At 36.3% G+C, this 19,140-nt stretch overlaps 2 protein-coding genes across 3 annotated transcripts; one reads left to right on the forward strand and one right to left on the reverse strand.

Annotated features, from left to right (window-relative positions):
- Positions 1–425: 425 nt before the first annotated feature.
- On the forward strand, positions 426–5,682 carry LOC147864264 (protein IQ-DOMAIN 17-like). 2 transcript variants are annotated; one of them, XM_087320398.1, is made up of 7 exons: positions 426–596; positions 1,444–1,698; positions 2,318–2,519; positions 2,618–2,727; positions 3,339–4,783; positions 5,034–5,067; positions 5,315–5,682. In XM_087320398.1, exons 1-5 carry the CDS (start codon positions 498–500, stop codon positions 4,173–4,175), a joined length of 1,503 nt encoding a protein of 500 aa, XP_087176524.1. In that variant the 5' UTR covers positions 426–497; the 3' UTR covers positions 4,176–4,783; positions 5,034–5,067; positions 5,315–5,682. The 2 variants fall into 2 exon arrangements, with proteins under 2 accessions (XP_087176524.1, XP_087176525.1); XM_087320399.1 differs by having other exon boundaries at positions 427–596; positions 2,318–2,512; positions 2,614–2,727.
- A 7,509-nt stretch (positions 5,683–13,191) lies between these two features.
- Positions 13,192–18,877, reverse strand: PLR1 (NAD(P)-linked oxidoreductase superfamily protein). Its single transcript, XM_087320052.1, has 8 exons — positions 18,794–18,877; positions 17,785–18,013; positions 17,035–17,128; positions 16,786–16,909; positions 15,269–15,370; positions 15,024–15,175; positions 13,513–13,606; positions 13,192–13,447 (listed from the first exon to the last, which is right to left on the reverse strand). The coding sequence occupies exons 1-8, from the start codon at positions 18,875–18,877 to the stop codon at positions 13,262–13,264; spliced, it is 1,065 nt and encodes a 354-aa protein (XP_087176178.1). The 3' UTR covers positions 13,192–13,261.
- Between the last annotated feature and the right edge of the window lie 263 nt (positions 18,878–19,140).

A 19,140-nucleotide genomic window follows, 5' to 3' on the forward strand; every position in this document is an offset into this window, starting at 1 on the left:
CACACATATTAAGTGATACACAATCCTTCGACAAAACCCTAACATATAATGGGAATGGATGGACGGTCCTTAGGATCGAATGCCAATTGGAATAGATAATCAGATGGGATGAGGAATGGAATGGTTTGGATTGGATTGGATTGGATTGGATGTCCATCTCCATCTCCTTTGGCATGGCCACATTTAAATCCAAAAAGAAAAAAAGAAAAAAAGAAAAAAAGAAAGACAAAAGAAAAGCTGACAGTTAAAATAAAGAGAAGGAAAGAGATGATGATGATGATGATGCATCATGAGTTGTAGTGGTGCCATTCTAATTCATGACTTCTTCTTCTTCTCATCATTTAATGTGCATACAAGTTTTCTCTCAGAAAGTGTGTGGCCTTTCTCATCATACCCCCTCAGATAGATAGTATTGCATGTGATTACATATATAATTATGTATGTAGCTGATTCGATTCATTCATGTCATTCTTAGCTGATTTCGTGCATATCTAGTGATGGGGAAGTCACCAGGGAAATGGATCAAAGATCTGTTATCATCAGCATCAGGGAAAGATCATTCCAGAGGTGCATCAAAGCCTAATGATACTACAGAGGTTAGATAAGATTCAAGCCAGAATTCCTCTTTTTTTTTCTTATAGATATCTGACATGGTGATTAATTTGAAAGGTCTTTAAAGCTCTCTCTCTCTCGCTGAATCAAGAGATTTCTCTCTTGGCAGAATTTCAATAAAGACAATACTGATTCAATCTAATTTAAAGGAAAACTCACACCAAAGGATATGGATCGAAAACAAAATTCTCTCTTGCGCAATCTTCAGGAATGATTTCTGAAGATGGCATTTTGTTTATGGAAACCTTGCTCAAGATTAATGACTGTGAGATAAGAGGTCATCTTGCTTTAGAAATCTTACTCAAAAATTAATGTCTAAGAGGACTTTAGTGATTAAGAAGGCCCCTTCTTATTTAGGAAAATATTCCTATAATATATGATCAAGAGGGCCGATTCAAGAAATCTGGCTCATACGAAGGGGTGGTTTAAGAGAGCTTGCTGTATCTAATCAATTATAATATATATAACTGTCGTTTGTGTAAGAAATATTCTTAGTAGAAGTAAAATGATTTAACCAGTAACTTTGGTCCGAGACATATCATTTAATCAAGGATCACAAAATTCAATCAAGGATTTGTTTTCATACATGTTTAAGAACATGTATCATCATCAGTATTATTAAAGCATTTCATTCAATTGCTTCGTTAGAAATGTTGTGGTTAATGCAATAATTAAAAGGTTGTATCATAATAATAATAATAATAATTATTATTATTATTATTATAAAAACATTTCATTCAAATTGCTTTAAGAGATGCTGGTTAGTTAATCAGTTAAGAGAAGAGAGGGGAAATTTATGTGCTGAGGAAGAAATGTGTTGTGGGATTTTAGGTTTATTCTAAAGACAAGAGTAGATGGAGATTCATTCTACACAAGAAGGCTCCCGAATCAACTACTGCGTACGCAGCAAACATTGATAGCTGCCGCGATAGAGAGGAACAAGAGCCAGAGCCGAGATCAAATGCATCAAACATCATCAATGGAGGGGACAAATATCACCATGTTATGAATAAGAGCCTCAAATTGGATGCATCACTCCGGAGAACTGCAGCTATCAAGATACAGAAAACATTCCGTGGATATTTGGTATGCATTTTTCGGGGAATTCGGTTCATATGTATATATTTTTCATGTGAACAATGGCCGCGAGTGATCAAACCAACCAACCAACCATGGTGTGAATCAAGCAAACTTTTCTGTGTCATGTTTTGGGGGGGTTTTATCAAGAAATGAAATTGGAGGTTGCTTTTCTAAAAATGTGAGGGACCATGGTATGAACCATGCCAAACTTTTTGTGCGTGTCAATGCTTTAGGGTTTAACAAGAAATTGTTGCTAAATCTAATTCACTGAGTGTTCCATCTGCCAAAAAGCTCAATGGTATTAATCATGCCAAACTTTTTGTGTGTGTCAATGTTTTAGGGTTTAGCAAGAAATTGTTGCTAAATCTAATTCACTGAGTGATCCATCTGCTACAAAGCTCAATGATATTAATCATGCCAAACTTTGTGTCAATGTTTTTGTGTTTAACAAGAAATTGTTGTTAGAAGATCATATTCACTGAGTGTTCCATCTGTGCTAAAAAAGTTCAATGGTATTAATCATGCCCAAACTTTTTGAGTGTTCATGTTATAGGGTTTAACAATAAATTGTAGCTAAATCTAATTCACTGAATGTTCCATCTGTGCTAAAAAAAAAAAAGTTTAGGCACGGCGAGCTCTTCGAGCTCTCAAGGGCTTGGTTAGACTACAAGCTATTGTAAGGGGGCACATTGTGAGAAAGAAGGCCGGAACAACCCTGCGGTGTGTTCAATCGCTTGTCCGCGTGCAAGCCTACGCCCGTGCCAAGCGTCTTCAGGTACAAGATGCACCAAAGATTCAACCGAAAACACTGTTGACATCGGTATGTTGTTGTTCGTTCGTTCGTTTTAAATCATTTTGTTTCCTGTCCACTGGTCTCACCATAGCTAAAGCTGAGAAATTTCGTATAAAAAATTTCTATAGGAAGGTTGGATATCCAGCACTAGTACAGCGAAAGAATTGGAAGAGAAGCGTCGGAGCCGACAAGAAGCTCTGGCGAAACGTGACCGAGCGCTTGCTTATGCTTTATCATCTCAAGTGAGAACCTAAAAATTGCAGCTCAAAAATGTTCAGTTCAGATATCTGAGATAGATGGGTTCATTTTGCATGTGAATGGGCTTTGTGTATGCAAATTATATAGATCTAAATCACTATGAAGTGAAAGCAATTTTGACACACAAGTCACATACATACTTGAGACAAAACCATAACTAAAAGCATCCATCAGGCATGAATTCTTGTAAACATGCATATCATATTTAATGCAGGATCATCATAGCTCTCAAGAGACTTCTTCATTGAAACTGAATTCATCATGTGAAACATCATCAAATCCTCATGTAACAACAATTGACACATGCATGCATACAATTCTCATCACATCTTTTGGTACATACTGCTACCTATATAGGCTATATGTATATCAATCATCCTCTCTCTGTCTCTCTATCCATTAGTCATAATGTGCAACTAACTGGTTCCTGCAATTGATAAAAAGCACCACACTTGGTATAATTTATGATACCTTTCTAAACCCTAAACCTAAAGCTTAAAGCCTATACCCTAAAGATTCTATCCATCTCATATTTGAATGAACTCTGAACTCTTTTATGTGGTTTATACATCATCCCTTCCTTTTTTTTGTATAGCTTCAGAGGGGACCACCACAGAAGCAAATCCCTGTAGTAGCTGCAGCAGATGTGCAGAGGGGGAGGGTGAAGGATGAATCTCGGTTTGGATGGAGCTGGTTGGAACGGTGGATGGCCGCCCGGCCATGGGAAACTGCATACATTGACAATGATGATAAAGACAACCACCATTCTGAGAGCCAAATCCAGGCATCCTCCCCAATGCTAGATCAATCCTCTTCTCAATACCATCACCATCACCATCACCATCATCATCACATGGATGCCAATAAACCATGGCTCAACAGAAATTTACCTAATGCTCGCCCAAGAATCTCTATGTCATCATCATTACAAGAAGAAGAAGAAGAAGCAGCAGAAGCAGCAGAAGCAGCAGAAAGAGGCCCCATGGCAAGAAGCTCTCGCGTGAATTTCCATTCTGTGTTGCCCTCACAGAAAACTCTGATGCCTTCCTTCCCACCTCACCATCTATTGCAGAAAAGCAGATCTAACCCAGGAAGGATCCATGGAGAGCTTCATGATGACGATGAGGACAGATTTGTGAAGAAACTTGTACCTTCCCTTCCTGCTCAGCCCAACCTGAACGAGAGGATGGCGTTGAAGAAGATGAAGAATCAGAGAAGTTTCTCTGGTCCGTTAATAAGTGGTGGGCCAAATTATATGGCCTCCACGGAGTCAGCCATGGCCAGAGCTCGATCCTCAAGTAACCCTAAGCTTAGGAATTCTTGTCAGGAACAGAAAGAACCTGGAATTCTTCAATCAGCACGGAGGGCTTCTTTGCCTGTGGAGACCAGGACAAGCCACCATGCACCTTGGAGGAATTTCCATAAACCCTAATCAGAGTTTCGAAAAATTGTGTTTCTCCTCATAAACCCCATTTAGGGTTTTGGTTCGAAACCTTCATTAGGTTTCGAGAGATGGGGTTTCGGTTCACTCTCTTCATCCAACCCTTAGTTAGGGTTTTAATGATGGGTTTTCGTTTCAATCTCCGCAGAGATCCCAATTAGGGTTTTGGTTCAATTTTCTTCATAAAAACCCTAGGTGGGGTTTCAGACAAGGGGTCTTTTTTATTTCAATCTTCCCAGAGACCCCAATTAGGGTTTTGAGAGATTGTGTTTGGTTCGAATCTCCTCGTAAAAAACCCTAAATCAGGGTTTTAAGAGCGTTCAGGTGTTGGCTCAAAAGATAACCTAATGGAAACCTAATGGAGGGGGGTTGGGAGGGTTCAATCTCTTGCTAGAAACCCACCTTAATTAATTAAGATTTGATGGGCTGTGGGTTTGCCTCATCAATCTCCTCAGGGAAACCTCGATTAGGGTTTTGGGAGGAGGGGGGGGGGGGGGGGGGGGGGGTAGAGATTCAGATTTGTAATGGAATCCTTAGCATAAGCATTATTTATTACTACTATAAGCTAAGATCATTAGCTATTAATCCTCATTAATAAAGTAAGATCAGTAGCTAATAAGCTAACAAAGAGTATTAGGCTCTAAGGCTAACCGATAACTAAATAGCTATTAATTAAGGTGGGTTCTAACCCACCTTAATTAATTAAGATTTGATGGGCTGTGGGTTTGCCTCATCAATCTCCTCAGGGAAACCTCGATTAGGGTTTTGGGAGGAGGGGGGGGGGGGGGGTTAGAGATTCAGATTTGTAATGGAATCCTTAGCATAAGCATTATTTATTACTACTATAAGCTAAGATCATTAGCTATTAATCCTCATTAATAAAGTAAGATCAGTAGCTAATAAGCTAAAAAAGAGTATTAGGCTCTAAGGCTAACCAATAACTAAATAGCTATTAATTAAGGTGGGTTCTAACCCACCTTAATTAATTAAGATTTGATGGGCTGTGGGTTTTCCTCATCAATCTCCTCAGGAAACCTCGATTAGGGTTTTGGGAGGAGGGGGGGGGGGGGGTAGAGATTCAGATTTGTAATGGAATCCTTAGCATAAGCATTATTTATTACTACTATAAGCTAAGATCATCAGTTATTAATCCTCATTAATAAAGTAAGATCACTAGCTAATTAGCTAACAAAGAGTATTAGGCTCTAAGGCTAACCAATAACTAAATATCTATTAGCAAAGATCACTAGCTATTATTTATCTTTTTGGTTGTCCAAGTTATAATTAAATAGTTACATTAGACATTAGCTAATTCAGCTAATTAACTTATACTCATTGTGAGTTCATTGATTTACATTTAGGCTAGTTAGTTAAGGGGCTATTAGCCAGCCAATAACTAATTAGCTATTAGCTAAGTAAAGGATAATAAACTAAGACCACGAGCTATTATTTATCTTGTAACTATTAATTTTATAATTAAAAAGGCTAATTAGTGGTTAATTATTCATTGTAAGTTTAGTTAAGTCGCTGTTTTTGCTATTGAGCTAAAGCTAACTATAATAGCTCCAACTATTTGTTAGCTAAGAAATAATGATAACTATTAGGGGCTAACCAATAGTTATTACCTAACTAATTGATAATAAGCTAAGGTTCTTCGTTATTATCTATGTTTTACATAATTGTTAAGAGTTACAATTAAATAGTTACATTTAGTCATTAATTGTTTAATTAATCGACTATTTATTTTTGAATTTGCTAATTAATTATTTATGAGTGTGTCATGGGTATATATTCAGGCAATCGTTCCCTTAGATTTTATATGGTGTCCAAAAGAGATGCATTGTCGAATTTGGAGGCAACTTATTGAATGGAATGTGTGTAAACGGAAAGGATTTAGTAAGAAAGTTTTTCATTCAACAAAATTGATCCTCTTTTTTTAAGTGTCTCTAAAAAGGTTAGGCATACCTTTATTTAATTATGACAAGTCAATCAATATAAGTCTTATTAAATATTTGATTTCTCAAACAACGTGGTGGTGTCGGTGGTAGACTTTGTAGAGAATTATAATTCAATGAGCAAAATAAAATTCAATCCATGCATTGGTTTTCTATGGAGCATTTTACAATTATAATTTATCATAATATTCTAGCTAAACATGCTTTCGTTTCCCCTTTCTTCTTACCTTTGTCACTCACTTTATGCACAAAAAAACAATTTGCATCACTCGTCAATCATCCTCTTCGTAAGGATTGTATACAACGTTAAACTCTTCGTTGGTCTCATAAAACTTATGATTGTTCAAGACCTTAGGATAAGGAGGTATTTGCCACCTGCAATCAAACATGAATAAATTTAGGTTATGCATTCAAATACATGTAATATATGGGGTTTAAAAGTATCATTGTTAGCCCTAAAAATATGTTTTACATATTTGATCCTACCCCTAAATATGTATCTATTAAACCCTACTAAGAATATTAATCAGTACTTGGTCGTGCGAATGCATGTAATATATATGGCTTAAATGTATGTTTTGCATAGTTAATTGTAGCCCTAAGTGTATGTTAACCCTACTCAGAATATTAATCAAATTTGGTAGGTTCTTACTTGGTTTATTACAAATTCATAGAATATACAAGGCTTAAATGTATGTATGCTAACACTAAAAACACATGCATCATATCTTATTCTACCCTAAATGAATCTATGTTAACCCTACTTTGAATCTTAATCAAATTTGGTATGTTTTGACCTAGTCGACTATGAATGCATGTAATATATAAGGCTTAAAAGAGTGTATGTTAACCCTAAATGTATATATTGGCATATTTGATTCTACATATAATATCTCACGCTTAAATGTATGCTTGTTAACCCTAAATATATGTCAAATTATAAATGTATGCATATCTGATTCTAACCTTAAATCATTGTTTCTTAGCTCTAATCAAAGTCATACTTAAATCTTAGTCAATGATTGTGACTTTCGTAACATTCTTGTCAATTGTATCAGGCTCCAGCAACATTGCCCTAATAATAAAACACAACTTGTGAGTAGTTAATTTTAAAAAAAGCAAAAAAAACAATTCCAATGATAACTAGCATGAAGACATGATGACGTCCTCCTATAATCTACAACAAGGGAGTCTATTGATTTTTGTATTTTCCTATTGTTGTTGGGAAACCTTAATACACTCATTTGAGCAATGCTCCACATGCAAACTTTGAATACCAATACTAAGGATGATGAGGGTGAGTATTGACATTAAAGGACCTAATATAAATGGATAGAACCCCATGTTGCACTATGTGTGTGGCACATCCAAATATTTGGGCATTTCCTAATTTTGAAGTTTTTATCAAATGATACATATGTACCTTGAAAACCCATCCACTAAAGAAATGACTAAAACAATAGCTAATAAGCTATTAACTTCTTGGCTACATGTTAGCTATAATTGTGTTTCCATTCTCATGCTTTTACTATGTTGCAAAATAGTAAAGTTGTTTTGAGTAGATAAGCTAATGGAGGTATCTCTTTATGTTGTGCCTTTTCAGGATGCACTTGTTGCAAATCTTCAATCAATCTCCGGTTCTCTTGATCTAATGCCATAAGCTTGTTGCGAGGCTCCCTCCCCTTTACATAACATGAATATATTCTTGCTTGTTAAACCGCTATTGACACTGGATGTGTCTTGGTCAGCTATTGTGTGATGATATGCCGACTTATGCGAAATAATATGGATCTTGTTTAATGGAGTGGGCAAACAAAACACAAGTAGAATAAGATTGCACAATTATAGATAGAGAACCTTTGGTTTTGGAGACCATTGTTCTACCATTGGAGCTTAAGAAGACAATTAGTTGGAGCTTAAGAAGATTGTTGCATTAGAATCCTGCCGAACTACTTTACAAGGCTGAGTTCCTCATATTTATAGTTAGGTTAACTAAGCCTTAACTTTGAGGACGAGTTCACACTAAGAATACAATTTCCGGTAGAGTGGGACTTTTAGCCCAAAACCACTTCATAGTTATGGAAAACATTGGTAAGATTCTTAGAAGACAAGGTTGAAGAAGAAGACAACGAATTTAGTTCAACATGTCATGGGAAGTAGGAATTGGATGCTATAACTCCAATCGTTTTACAACATTGTGAACTACCCTAAATATAAAATGCCTTTAATCCTATGTATGGTTGCTAATTAACCATGATGTTGCTTGCCACCTAGCTATCATGCATGTTTGCCATATCGCAATCATGTCGTGTATTATAATAAGTATAGTGATATTGCAAAATGTTATAGTAATGTGAAAATCTATAATGTTGCATGTATACGTGAAACAATCCTATTTGTTAAGTTTTATGGTCTACCTTGAGGATGTCATGAGTTTAGGTTTTCATCAAAATGTATTATATTTTATATGATTACTACACAATGCTTGTATGCCCTCTTCCTATTCTCATCATACCATGAACTTAACTTTGTTTGTATCACACATCTAAATAACATCTCTATAAGAGAAACAAACATTACTATCCTATAATTATTGCAATTATTTATATCTCATCATTTATATAGAGATATGTGGCATGAAAGACAATAACCTCTCCCTTATCTTTAAAATAAGCAATGTTACCTTCAAATTGACAAAAGCAACGTTCAAAATCATATGATTAGGAATGTAGCATGTAACTAGATTAGTTAGAAGTTAATTTATTGTCATTATTTTCAGCAATACGTAGCATTATGCTCCTTGTCTTTGATGTAAGAAACATAATTCAACTCAAACGTGTCACTCTTTTAATGGGGAATGAGATAGTTAGATCAACAAAGTGCATTGAAACAAATGGGCTAAATTATGTCCTATGACGAGCATTGACCTATTTGAGATGAGAACCCCCTTTTTATACATCATGTATGTTTAGTGCATGAACTATGCATGCCACCTCAAGCTCACATTTCAAGACTCCCCAACCTCATAATAGACTTCAAGCTACAAGCTTACAATCTATAACATTGGAATCCATCACTCCCAATGACCATGACACTCATATTTGATGATAGAAACATCATGTTCCAATCTTCTCTTGATAAAAAACTCAAGACCTAAATGGTGCTTACCACCACCAATCACATAACTTGGTTAAGGAGTGGTGGAGTGTTCATACTATTTATCCTTGAGGGATGGGACCTAAGGAAAAATGCACCAGATCAATGGTAGCTTGATGGTAGGTCAGTTTTTATTGTAATAATTGTTCATAAGTAATGAAAGGATATTTTTCCAGGAAAAAATAAATAAATAAATAAATATATATATATATATATGCCACCGCTCAAATAGGAATGTCAATTGGTGTCACTATTTTTAGACACGTTTACATTTATGCTCATAATACTTGACAATAGAAACATTATCTTCCAATTCCCTCACAATCAAACATATCACACTTCAATAGGAATGTTGCATAGTGTGATTTCATGCATAAGCATTCCTCATCTTTGAAACTTGTACAAAATTTATCTTTGTCATCTTCAATGATAGAAATATAATCTTTTAATCCCCTCTTCACCAAATATGTCATCCTTGTCCTCTTTATTTCCTTGGATTTTTCTATATACCAAAGAGTGTGCATCATATTTATTCATACCTTGAATCCTCGAAGCCTCAAGCTAGTTTCAACAAGTATAACATCTTATTCATTTGTGAAATCATTTATGAAAATTCTACATTCCATAGTGTCCATCACAATTCCAAAAACATAGATTCATAGAAGGTTCAGAACTAACCCTACAATCAATCACAAGTCACTCCTTTTTGAAGTACGTTGCAAATATTTTGTTGCATAAAAGTGTAATCTTCACATAAATCCACGCATACCTTGAGATGGTTAATCCAAGTTTTGTTAAGAATGACCACCCTTTTCCTTGTAATTGCTCATAGTGCATACATAATCCTCATAGGTCAATTACAACTTCTGCAATGAAAATGAAATATTTTTGCTTGATATGTATGAGTTGATTAGTGATTCATGATGTTCAAGAATATTGCTAATGGTAGTTCCAATTGAGGGTGAACATTTTCACTATGAGAGGAATATGTGTGGGAATGGATCTAGATTGACAATATTGGAAACGAAACTCAAATATGTTCGAAGGTAGAGCATTGTTGTGTGATACTAAAAGTCACAAACTTCTTTGGAGAAAAATATGCAATCAATGACTATCCTTACCTATGTCCCAATACCTCATCTCATATAAAAGAGAACATGAGGTCAATTGAATGGCGTGGTGCAAGTTGTAGACAATGGGATGGGCTTTAGGAAGTGTGTAAGCTTGGCTTATTTGTTCAGAGAAGAACATGGTTTTGTAGGTTAATGCAACATGTGTAATACATGTATGAAATATAGTTTTCCTTAGTCACAATACATTAGCGTTGCAATTAATTACCATTTATAGAAAGAAAGATATATTAATGACCTATAAGACCAAACAAGAGATTACATCTTGTGTTGTCTTGTCTTTGAGATCAACAAATCAAAATAAAATAAATGTTACTAATTAAACATAAAAGTAAATAAGATACAAAAACACTAAAGAATCTTGTTATCAACACATGTAAGATGCTCAAGTCAACTATATCGTAACTTTTGTCTTCTAAAGATCTCTAGCATAGGTCGATCCAAAATGGAGAGGTCTCCGAAGTGAGGGACACACCTACAATGGCGAGAGATAATGACCTTTATTTGTTGATGACAAGGGTGGTGAGATCGTGGTCTTGGGATTGGGGCCTACATGCACGACAAATTACTATTACCCAATCTATTGTAACCCCTTTGTCATGTCTTGGTTGAGAGGCCATTTTGTGTAGCCCATTACCTTGTGTAGTGAACCAAAGCCTTGTTTAAAGAGGCAATGGTATCTCCCTCTTATTTCATAGAAGACACTACAGTTACAAACATAATGTTCTTCGTATTCCACTCCTTGATGACACAATAGGATAGATGTATGTCCATATAAGGTGACTCGATGATGAATCTTTTCACTGACGTCACTGTTTGTAAAAAGTATGTTTTGTAGTGTGACATCTTTGTAAGGCATCATAAAGCAATCATAATATATTCCATGTTCTAGACTATATATCTTGCATTCATCGTAAATTTCGTTGTGCATCTTTTATTATATTTGAGACAAAAATTAGGTGTTCATAAATGATCCATCCAAATCAATATTGGTTAAAGTAGTGAATTTATGGAACCTTTAAATTTTAACGTAAGTTTTTGGATATGACACCTTTAATGAGCAATTGATATTAATGGTGTCAAGATGCATAATAGTACAGAAAGACTATACAAATTGCAACACAATAATTGTGGTCATCACATACCAAGGGAAAGTCGTGTTTTTCTCGAAGAGACGGATGGATATGCTTGATGATGGTCCATCAAATGGATTGAATGTGGCTAGAAAGTTGACATGGCAAATGGATATGCTTGACAATAATTGTGGTCATGACATATCAAGGGAAACTCATGGTTTTCTCGAAGAGATGGATGGATATGCTTGATGATGGTTCATCAAATGGATTGAAAGTGGCTAGAAAGTTGACATGGCAAATGGTAGTGACATACAAGAAAACTATCATACACTCAAAGAGACGCAATTGAATCAATTGATAGTCAAAATTCATGTGCAAATGAAGATTCAAGTCTTCAAATCACCTAAAAGCTAATGTTGTAACGATGGGTACACCATACTTTTTGGACAAGTTTGGGGTAAGAATGCTAGTTAGGTTGGGGACTCATCAGTTCATGTATAGCAACATGAAAGGACATGGTGACATAGATCTCATACAAACTTCTTTCTTCTACCTCATCTTCTTGGGTTTGATGTCAGGTCCATGAATGCAAATGAAAGGACATGGTGACATAGATCTCATACAAACTTCTTTCTTCTATCTCATCTTCTTGGGTTTGATGTCAGGTCCATGAATGCAAGTGACCATGAAAACATAGGCTAGATAGACTACTACTCTCTAATCCAACCAATCCCTGGAGACAATTAGACCCATTAGTGCCCCATCCATAAAGACAGAAGCATTGTCTTGAGAAGGGGAAACACTACCATTGTAATCAAGTGAACTATCAAGTAGGGTGTGCATAGATAGGAGTAGGTCATCATATATACAACCATTCCAAGATCATTGTGTCCAAACCATGGCTATTCACAATAAATGCCTAACAAGGCCTTTTTCTAGCCTTAGGAACCTACTACTAATGTGTGTGCAGATAAGAGTTGTGACTCCATATTCATATAGCTCACCACCATGGAACAGCCTCGTCGTCATCCACGCTTGGATACGTCAATCTCTGCCTATTGTCTCCTAATGGTTTTGCATTTGCTCATAAGATCTATCTTACCAGAAATAAAGGTGGAGGGTTAGAATCGGTCAATCTCTGCCTATCGTCTCCTAATGGTTTTGCATGTGCTCATAAGAAGAAGGATTCTAACACCTAGCAAAAGGAGAAGATATTATTGTGATCTGGGAGATGCCTTACTAGCTGCGGGTATCGGTTCTTTCCTACTTTTATTTTTCCAGTTGGTGCGCTCATCCTCAAAAGATCACTGATCGGACGATCGCAATACACCATTCTGTTTACGAAATTTCCATTGGCGTGAGAGGGGTTCGGACACCGTTTTCATTTGTACATGGGGATAAATTGAAGGATTCTAAATCAATCACCTGACGGTTAACGTTTTTTGAGTTTGGATGATTATTGGCCATGTGATCTCTTCAAAGTACTCTAGTAGCCCTAAACCCGGGTCAAAAAATAAAACAAAAGTGAAAGTGGATATACCTTGACCATGGTCCATCACAATGTTTGTAACCTTCCATTACCATTAATGTATAATGTATATACATAGAGAGAGAGAGAGAGGTATTCATCTTTACATATCATGACACAGTAAATGATCAGTCAATTACCCTTTTAGCTACCCAGGTAAGGTCTGAGCACCTATCCTCCATATCAAAATGCTCTTATTAATCAAACAGAAGAGCACATCCACGCCTTTCAATCACTTGGTTTGAAATATGTTTTGTATCATACCACTAGAAATGCTGGCAGCAGCTGATTCAAGTTCTAACACCTCCACATTACTAAGTCTCCAGCCAAGTGCTCCTAGATTTTCCTCTGCTTGGCGGAGGTTTTTCACACCAGGAATTGGTATGGTTCCTTTACATATGCACCAATTTATTGCGACCTGAACCCCCAATATAATTTAAGTTAAATTTTATCTTTTGAAACCATGTATAGACATCTTAATACCTGTGAAGCAGTTTTGCGTCTTCGTTGGGATATTGTTGTCAACGTTTGTGTAAGTGGATCTAATCCTGGCAAGACTTGCCTGAAAAGTGCTCCACTGAAGAAGATAGTGGATTGAAGTAAGCAATATATTCCAGTGTATATCTTCCGTATAAAAAGAGTTTAACGTTAATAATATTCCATTTTACCATAAGCACAACTAAAAATGCATTAGCACAAAAGGCCTAGTTGCTAGAATCAATACAATTTATAAGGAGAACACGAATCATGAGGTGCAAAAGGGATAAAAAAATCCAATGCCAGCCCAATTAATCTCTTTGGCACCCAGATTCAACAGTAGATATGAGGACCCTCTGAATCACGTAAAACGTTCCACAGCATTCTGATCAGCTGGGTTGTGTAGTATCTTACCAGTAACAGGAGAAAAGTGCTTGACATTGGATGTTAAGACAAGATTGATGGTATCAGAGAGATACTATTCTGTAATTGACCAATGCTGCTCCTGTGGTAAAAAGGGGCAATGGGATAGACAATTCTCTCAAGAGAAATCTAGCAAGGGAACCAAACAAGTAGAAAGACAATGAAGGTGAGTAAGATAGGCAATATAGATAAACCTCACCAGAAATGCTAGAGAAAAGGAGAATTAAGAAGAGGGGAACAAAGATTGGAAGCAATAATTTGAGAGAAAAATGTTCATTCAATCCTCTAACATAAAAGAGTGACTTGAAATTGCACCAGAATCTTCTAGACCATGCAACGTCAAGCTATTCATCAGTTTTTCACAGTCGAACCATTCAAATGGAGAGTTTGGGTGATATTCAAGAACATTATATGAATCTGATTGAACAAAACAGAGTAGATAAAAAGTTCCCGCAAAAAACAGGAAAGCACAACCTCGGAAAAAAAAGGCAGCATTGTGGAAAGCCACACTGGGAATTGATCAATACCTGAAGAATTAGAGAAAAGAGAGAAAGTTCCTGAAATCCAGACTGACAAGACTAGAAGAAATGGAGAAACGGGAACATGACCCTTCAGAATCTCCATAATCAATACTGGTGACAGGTCTAAGAAACCAGACTATAGCTCCCAAGAAACAGCACTGGAACCTAGAGAGTATTAATGGTATAGAACAGTCATAACGATTAGTTCATGTCATTGAACATCATTGACACAGATGAGTATCTAAATAAGATCACGGAACCCTGCTTGGCCGTGATTCAATTCCTTAGTAGATTCAAATGTGATCATTAAATTTTAGTAGCATGTTTTTACATATCTAAATTACGTGTTACACAACACTTTCAGCCTTTGCAAAATCCCCATAGATTGTCTTGCAGGTCTACAAATCTTAAGACACCCTCAGAAATATATCTCAAAGTTTGCTGCCTTCAACTTGTGGGATACAGTTGAAAAAAATCAATATGAAGCTTTTGGACAATGGCATTCAATTTTCTAGGTGATGCTCAAAATAAATCAGCTAAAATTAGTTTGTTTCCCAACAGCATAGAACATACCGAGGACCAGTAGGAACGCTTGTTGGAGAATACTTCCCTGTCAGCATGCCAAGACCAAGAGGACTGTAAGCTATCAGCTTTACCCCTAAACTATCGCAAAGAGCCTTTAGTTTTGTTTGCTCTGGCCCATAACTTATAAGAGAAAACTGCACCTGCCCAATGAACATTTTACAATAAATAAGATAACCAAACACTGCAACTATATTACATCATCATCACATAGATCATGATTTCTGATTCTACACCTGAGCCGTGCTTAGAGGTACTCCTCTTTTCTCAAGATAAGCATGCACTCGTTCAAGTTGTTGTGGCCCATAATTGCTGACTCCTACTGCCTTCACAAGACCCTGCACCAAGTTTTTCTTTTTTGTAAGTTTCATAGTCCACTTGAGTTGCAAAAAGTGGAAAATAATACATTGAACATACAACTATTCATCGTTGCATTTTGGGAATCAGAAGATCTATGTTACATTCATGTGGTGTTAAATATTTATCCAGCATACAGTTACGAGGGAAGTGACAAAAAGTATGTGCTTGTATCGTAATTTCTAAAACTGCTATCATCCACAATCAATGTACAAATCCATAAAATCACAACATTAAGGAATACCATAATTTCAAACTTGACAAAACAAACAGAACATATAAGGTTTGACACAAAATTAGAATTGGTAATCCTGTATTGAGGAAATATACCAGAACCTCCTAACTTACATAATGTCCTTCTGAAATGGCATAATGATGCAATCAGTAGATTCTTGATTTAGTTTTTCGTCATTTCTAATTTTAAGCTAAATTATCAGCGAAAAAGGCACTGTTAACAAACTTCAATTTTCTCCAATCTATTTATATCGTAATTCTTCTTAAAAAAAAATTGCCCCCAATTCAGCTAGAAATGTGGCTTTACCAGTGGCAACTCTGCAATACCAGTGGGAACCCCCATCATGCTCAAGTCTCACACTGCAATTCTTCCTAAAGATTGTGCAGAGGAAACTCCTATAGCAACTTGCAAGTTCTGTAAATTTTGCAAATCTTCTTTTATTCCTTGAAATCGGCATTATTTTATTTCATCATAGTGTAGTCTTTTTTTTACAGTCTAATGTGTATCTCATAATAGAAATTTATACTGTAACTGTTAGGTTTCAAATGCTATTCTGCCCACCCTTTAGAGATATTAATATCAACTTTATTGGTTCTTTCTTTCCTTTGTGATTGCCTTTCCCAAAATTTAAATGATGCCTTTGTATAGTCATATCTATGTCTAGATGAAAGGTATGGAAGCTAATTGAGGTTTGAATTGGGAACTTTTGCCAAGAAATAAAACGTCTAGAGAGCACTAACTTCTACCATGCTACTGCGCCTTGATCACAAAAATTACAGCTTCTATCAATTGTTGTTTGATAAGATATTAAAGTTTCTGATCTGTTGTTCTTAACAGAAATTCGGGTTTCTGGTTTGCTTTTTGCTAATGAGAATTTGCTTCCTAAAATTCCTAGTGTTCGATTTTGGTTGTAATAATAAAGAAACACCTACAGGGACAGGGTGGTGGCCATTCAGTATATATTGCCAAACCGTCTAAAATCTTACTCTCCTCTCAAGCATACTTCAATCATTTTTTATTGGGTGAGAGCTAGTTAGGGTAAAGATGTTAATAACTGCCCTTGAAGACTGTTCACATCGGTCTCAGCTATATCTCTCTATCTTTGAACATTCAAGAACACTATTGAAGGCTTATCAAATTCATATATGAAGTTTCAACTACCTCATTGTACATAGCAGCAAGTCCATCCCAAAGAACTTTTTCTTGTAAAGGTGCATAGTTTGCTGTGGACCAATGTAGCTGCCCTATTGCAAGCTGCTCACACTCAAGACGCCTCAATGAATCTCTATATGCAAAATCATTAACAAAACGTACAACATTTTTAAAGATGGTGTTCAAGTTTATTTTTCCACATCCAAATCCATTGTTAAAAGGTGAAGCTTCAAGGATGAAAAATTTCTTGTAGCTCACTTGCAAGCAAGAACAAGCTGTCCTGGTGTAATGCGCCAGGGATATGCTGCAAATTTTGTTGCAATGTTGATTTTTCTCCGTAATCTCTCAGGACCTATGCCATCATGTATATTTCAAAGAACAGTATATTTGTAATATCAGTTGTTTCTAGTATCTTCTCAACACATATGGTCTTTAGTAACGGTTAAATGTTTTACATAAATACAATAAAGACCATAAAAAGGTCATTGAGAGGGACAAAAATTAGACAATCGACTGCTGGGGTTAACAATGAATATAAATTCAACAAAGAGGTTCCCAAAACATGAGAGGGAGCAATGTTGGCTTCATCCATCGATGCATATTGAAACCCGGAAAGTAATGCATATAATTGGACTTTCAGTAATACAAAAAAACTCGCAGGTGCAAAATGCACTGATCAGCAGTCTTTTCTGGCTGGATAGAGTCAAGCATGTTGGTTATCTCATGGCGTCATACAATGCATCTGCCTAGGTGATTCTCTAAGACGTTAAATTATTGAAGTATCAAGTTTACCCTTGTTTAGGATGGATGCAAATGCCACTGAAAATTTGAAAACCTAGAGTGCGTGTAAATACCCCTAGGATGACTCTAGATCCAATCAGAAGTACAACGGTCGTTATGTCTTTAAAACAAGTAAGACAATGTGAAAATTCTATGAGAAAAAAAAACCTGCCGCAAAAACTTCATTGCTGTATATAGAAAGTAGATTATAAGAAAGGAAGCAAATACCTGGAAAACTACGAATGAAGCGTCCCAAAAGTAATTCACTTCGTCCATTCAATCGACCAGTTCCATAGGAATCTGCAGTGTCAAAAAAATTTACACCTGAATTGACGGCAAGATTGAAAACTTCTTGCAACTCTTGATCCATTGTTTCATCATATCCCCACAAGAATTTGTTGCCCCATGCCCAAGTACCAAGCCCCATAGGGGAAACAGTCAAGGGGCCTACATTGACCTGACAAAGTAAAAGAGCAATCTTAAATTAATCATTAAAGAGTCTATATCAGCAAAAGTAGTACATGAGTGCGAGTTAAAATGGAATGGAGCATGTAAGCTAGATATCACACTATACATTTCCCGTATCAAACTTAACTTTTACCTATGTGGAGCAATGAGAAGTATTTATATGGAGTAAGCATACAGATACAGATAAATGTAATGCATTCTCCCTAAAATGTCTGAGCTTGTTTGTGTTGAGCTAAACGTTGATGCATAAAAGAAAACCAGGAAGGTAAGTGCTATACAAAGGTCTCATAGATCATTTCCATGCCTAAAACCCACATCCTATCATAATTGCAGGAGACAACATCAATTGAAACACCTAATACTTAAAATGTGTGTATCTATGTACCTATCTGTCTACATATCTAGCCATATATATATATATGCATCCACCTAAGTGTGTATGTATGCATCGACCTATGCACTGTGTGTATGTAGACATTATTACATAGTACATGATACGCATTCTGATGGGTCTTCACCCCTTTCGATCCTCAAAAGAAGAGAAAGAGACGAGATCCTTACTCTCTCATACAAAAACACACCCAAAAGTTTTCATACGACTGATGATCAGAACATCCTTCTGAATCTACAATGCTATTGGAGGGGGGGGGGAACAAAAAAAAAAAAACTGCAGCTAACAAGGACTAAAGCTACAGTGAAAAGCAGCGAGGAAAAGAACAGAAAGGCAGTATTAACGAAGGAGGAGGGAAGTAGGGGATGGAGGAGGTACAGTTTGCCATGGCCAGTACGCAGGTATGAATCGCTGGAAAGATGATGAAGGGAAGGAGGAGAAGGCGAGAACAGGGGCAGCCATGTATGTATGTATGTATGTGCACGCGCGCTCATCACCACGGGGTAATTATGGGTATTTGGGTATGGCCCATGGGGGGTATGTATGTATCTATCATTCTATGGTATGTATGTATCATTGTATGTATATATGTATGTATGTATCATTCTATGGTATGTATGTATGTATGTATCATTGTGTGTATGTATATGGCTCGTGTCTATCCGCTACCAAATCATAAATAGGGTTGGCGAGGGAATCGCGGCCACGGGTGGTGCAGGTCGCTC

This window comes from Azolla caroliniana, unplaced genomic scaffold (assembly GCF_043228905.1).
Source record: "Azolla caroliniana isolate FFs.n. ecotype wild unplaced genomic scaffold, voAzoCaro1.0.p SCAF_5, whole genome shotgun sequence".
Taxonomy (NCBI): domain Eukaryota; kingdom Viridiplantae; phylum Streptophyta; class Polypodiopsida; order Salviniales; family Salviniaceae; genus Azolla; species Azolla caroliniana.

Bases quoted from the DNA above. Each gene is read 5' to 3' on its own strand.
- PLR1 (XM_087320052.1), bottom strand. From the start codon at position 18,877: ATGGCTGCCCCTGTTCTCGCCTTCTCCTCCTTCCCTTCATCATCTTTC. The intron at 15,176-15,268 runs GTGTAGAATCAG...TTCATTGGGCAG, and splicing joins TACCTCTAAGCACGGCTCAG to GTGCAGTTTTCTCTTATAAG. The intron at 13,448-13,512 runs GTATTAAGATGT...TTGGGGGTTCAG, and splicing joins GACGCAAAACTGCTTCACAG to GTCGCAATAAATTGGTGCAT.
- LOC147864264 (XM_087320398.1), top strand. From the start codon at position 498: ATGGGGAAGTCACCAGGGAAATGGATCAAAGATCTGTTATCATCAGCA. The intron at 597-1,443 runs GTTAGATAAGAT...GTGGGATTTTAG, and splicing joins AGCCTAATGATACTACAGAG to GTTTATTCTAAAGACAAGAG. The intron at 1,699-2,317 runs GTATGCATTTTT...AAAAAAGTTTAG, and splicing joins AAACATTCCGTGGATATTTG to GCACGGCGAGCTCTTCGAGC.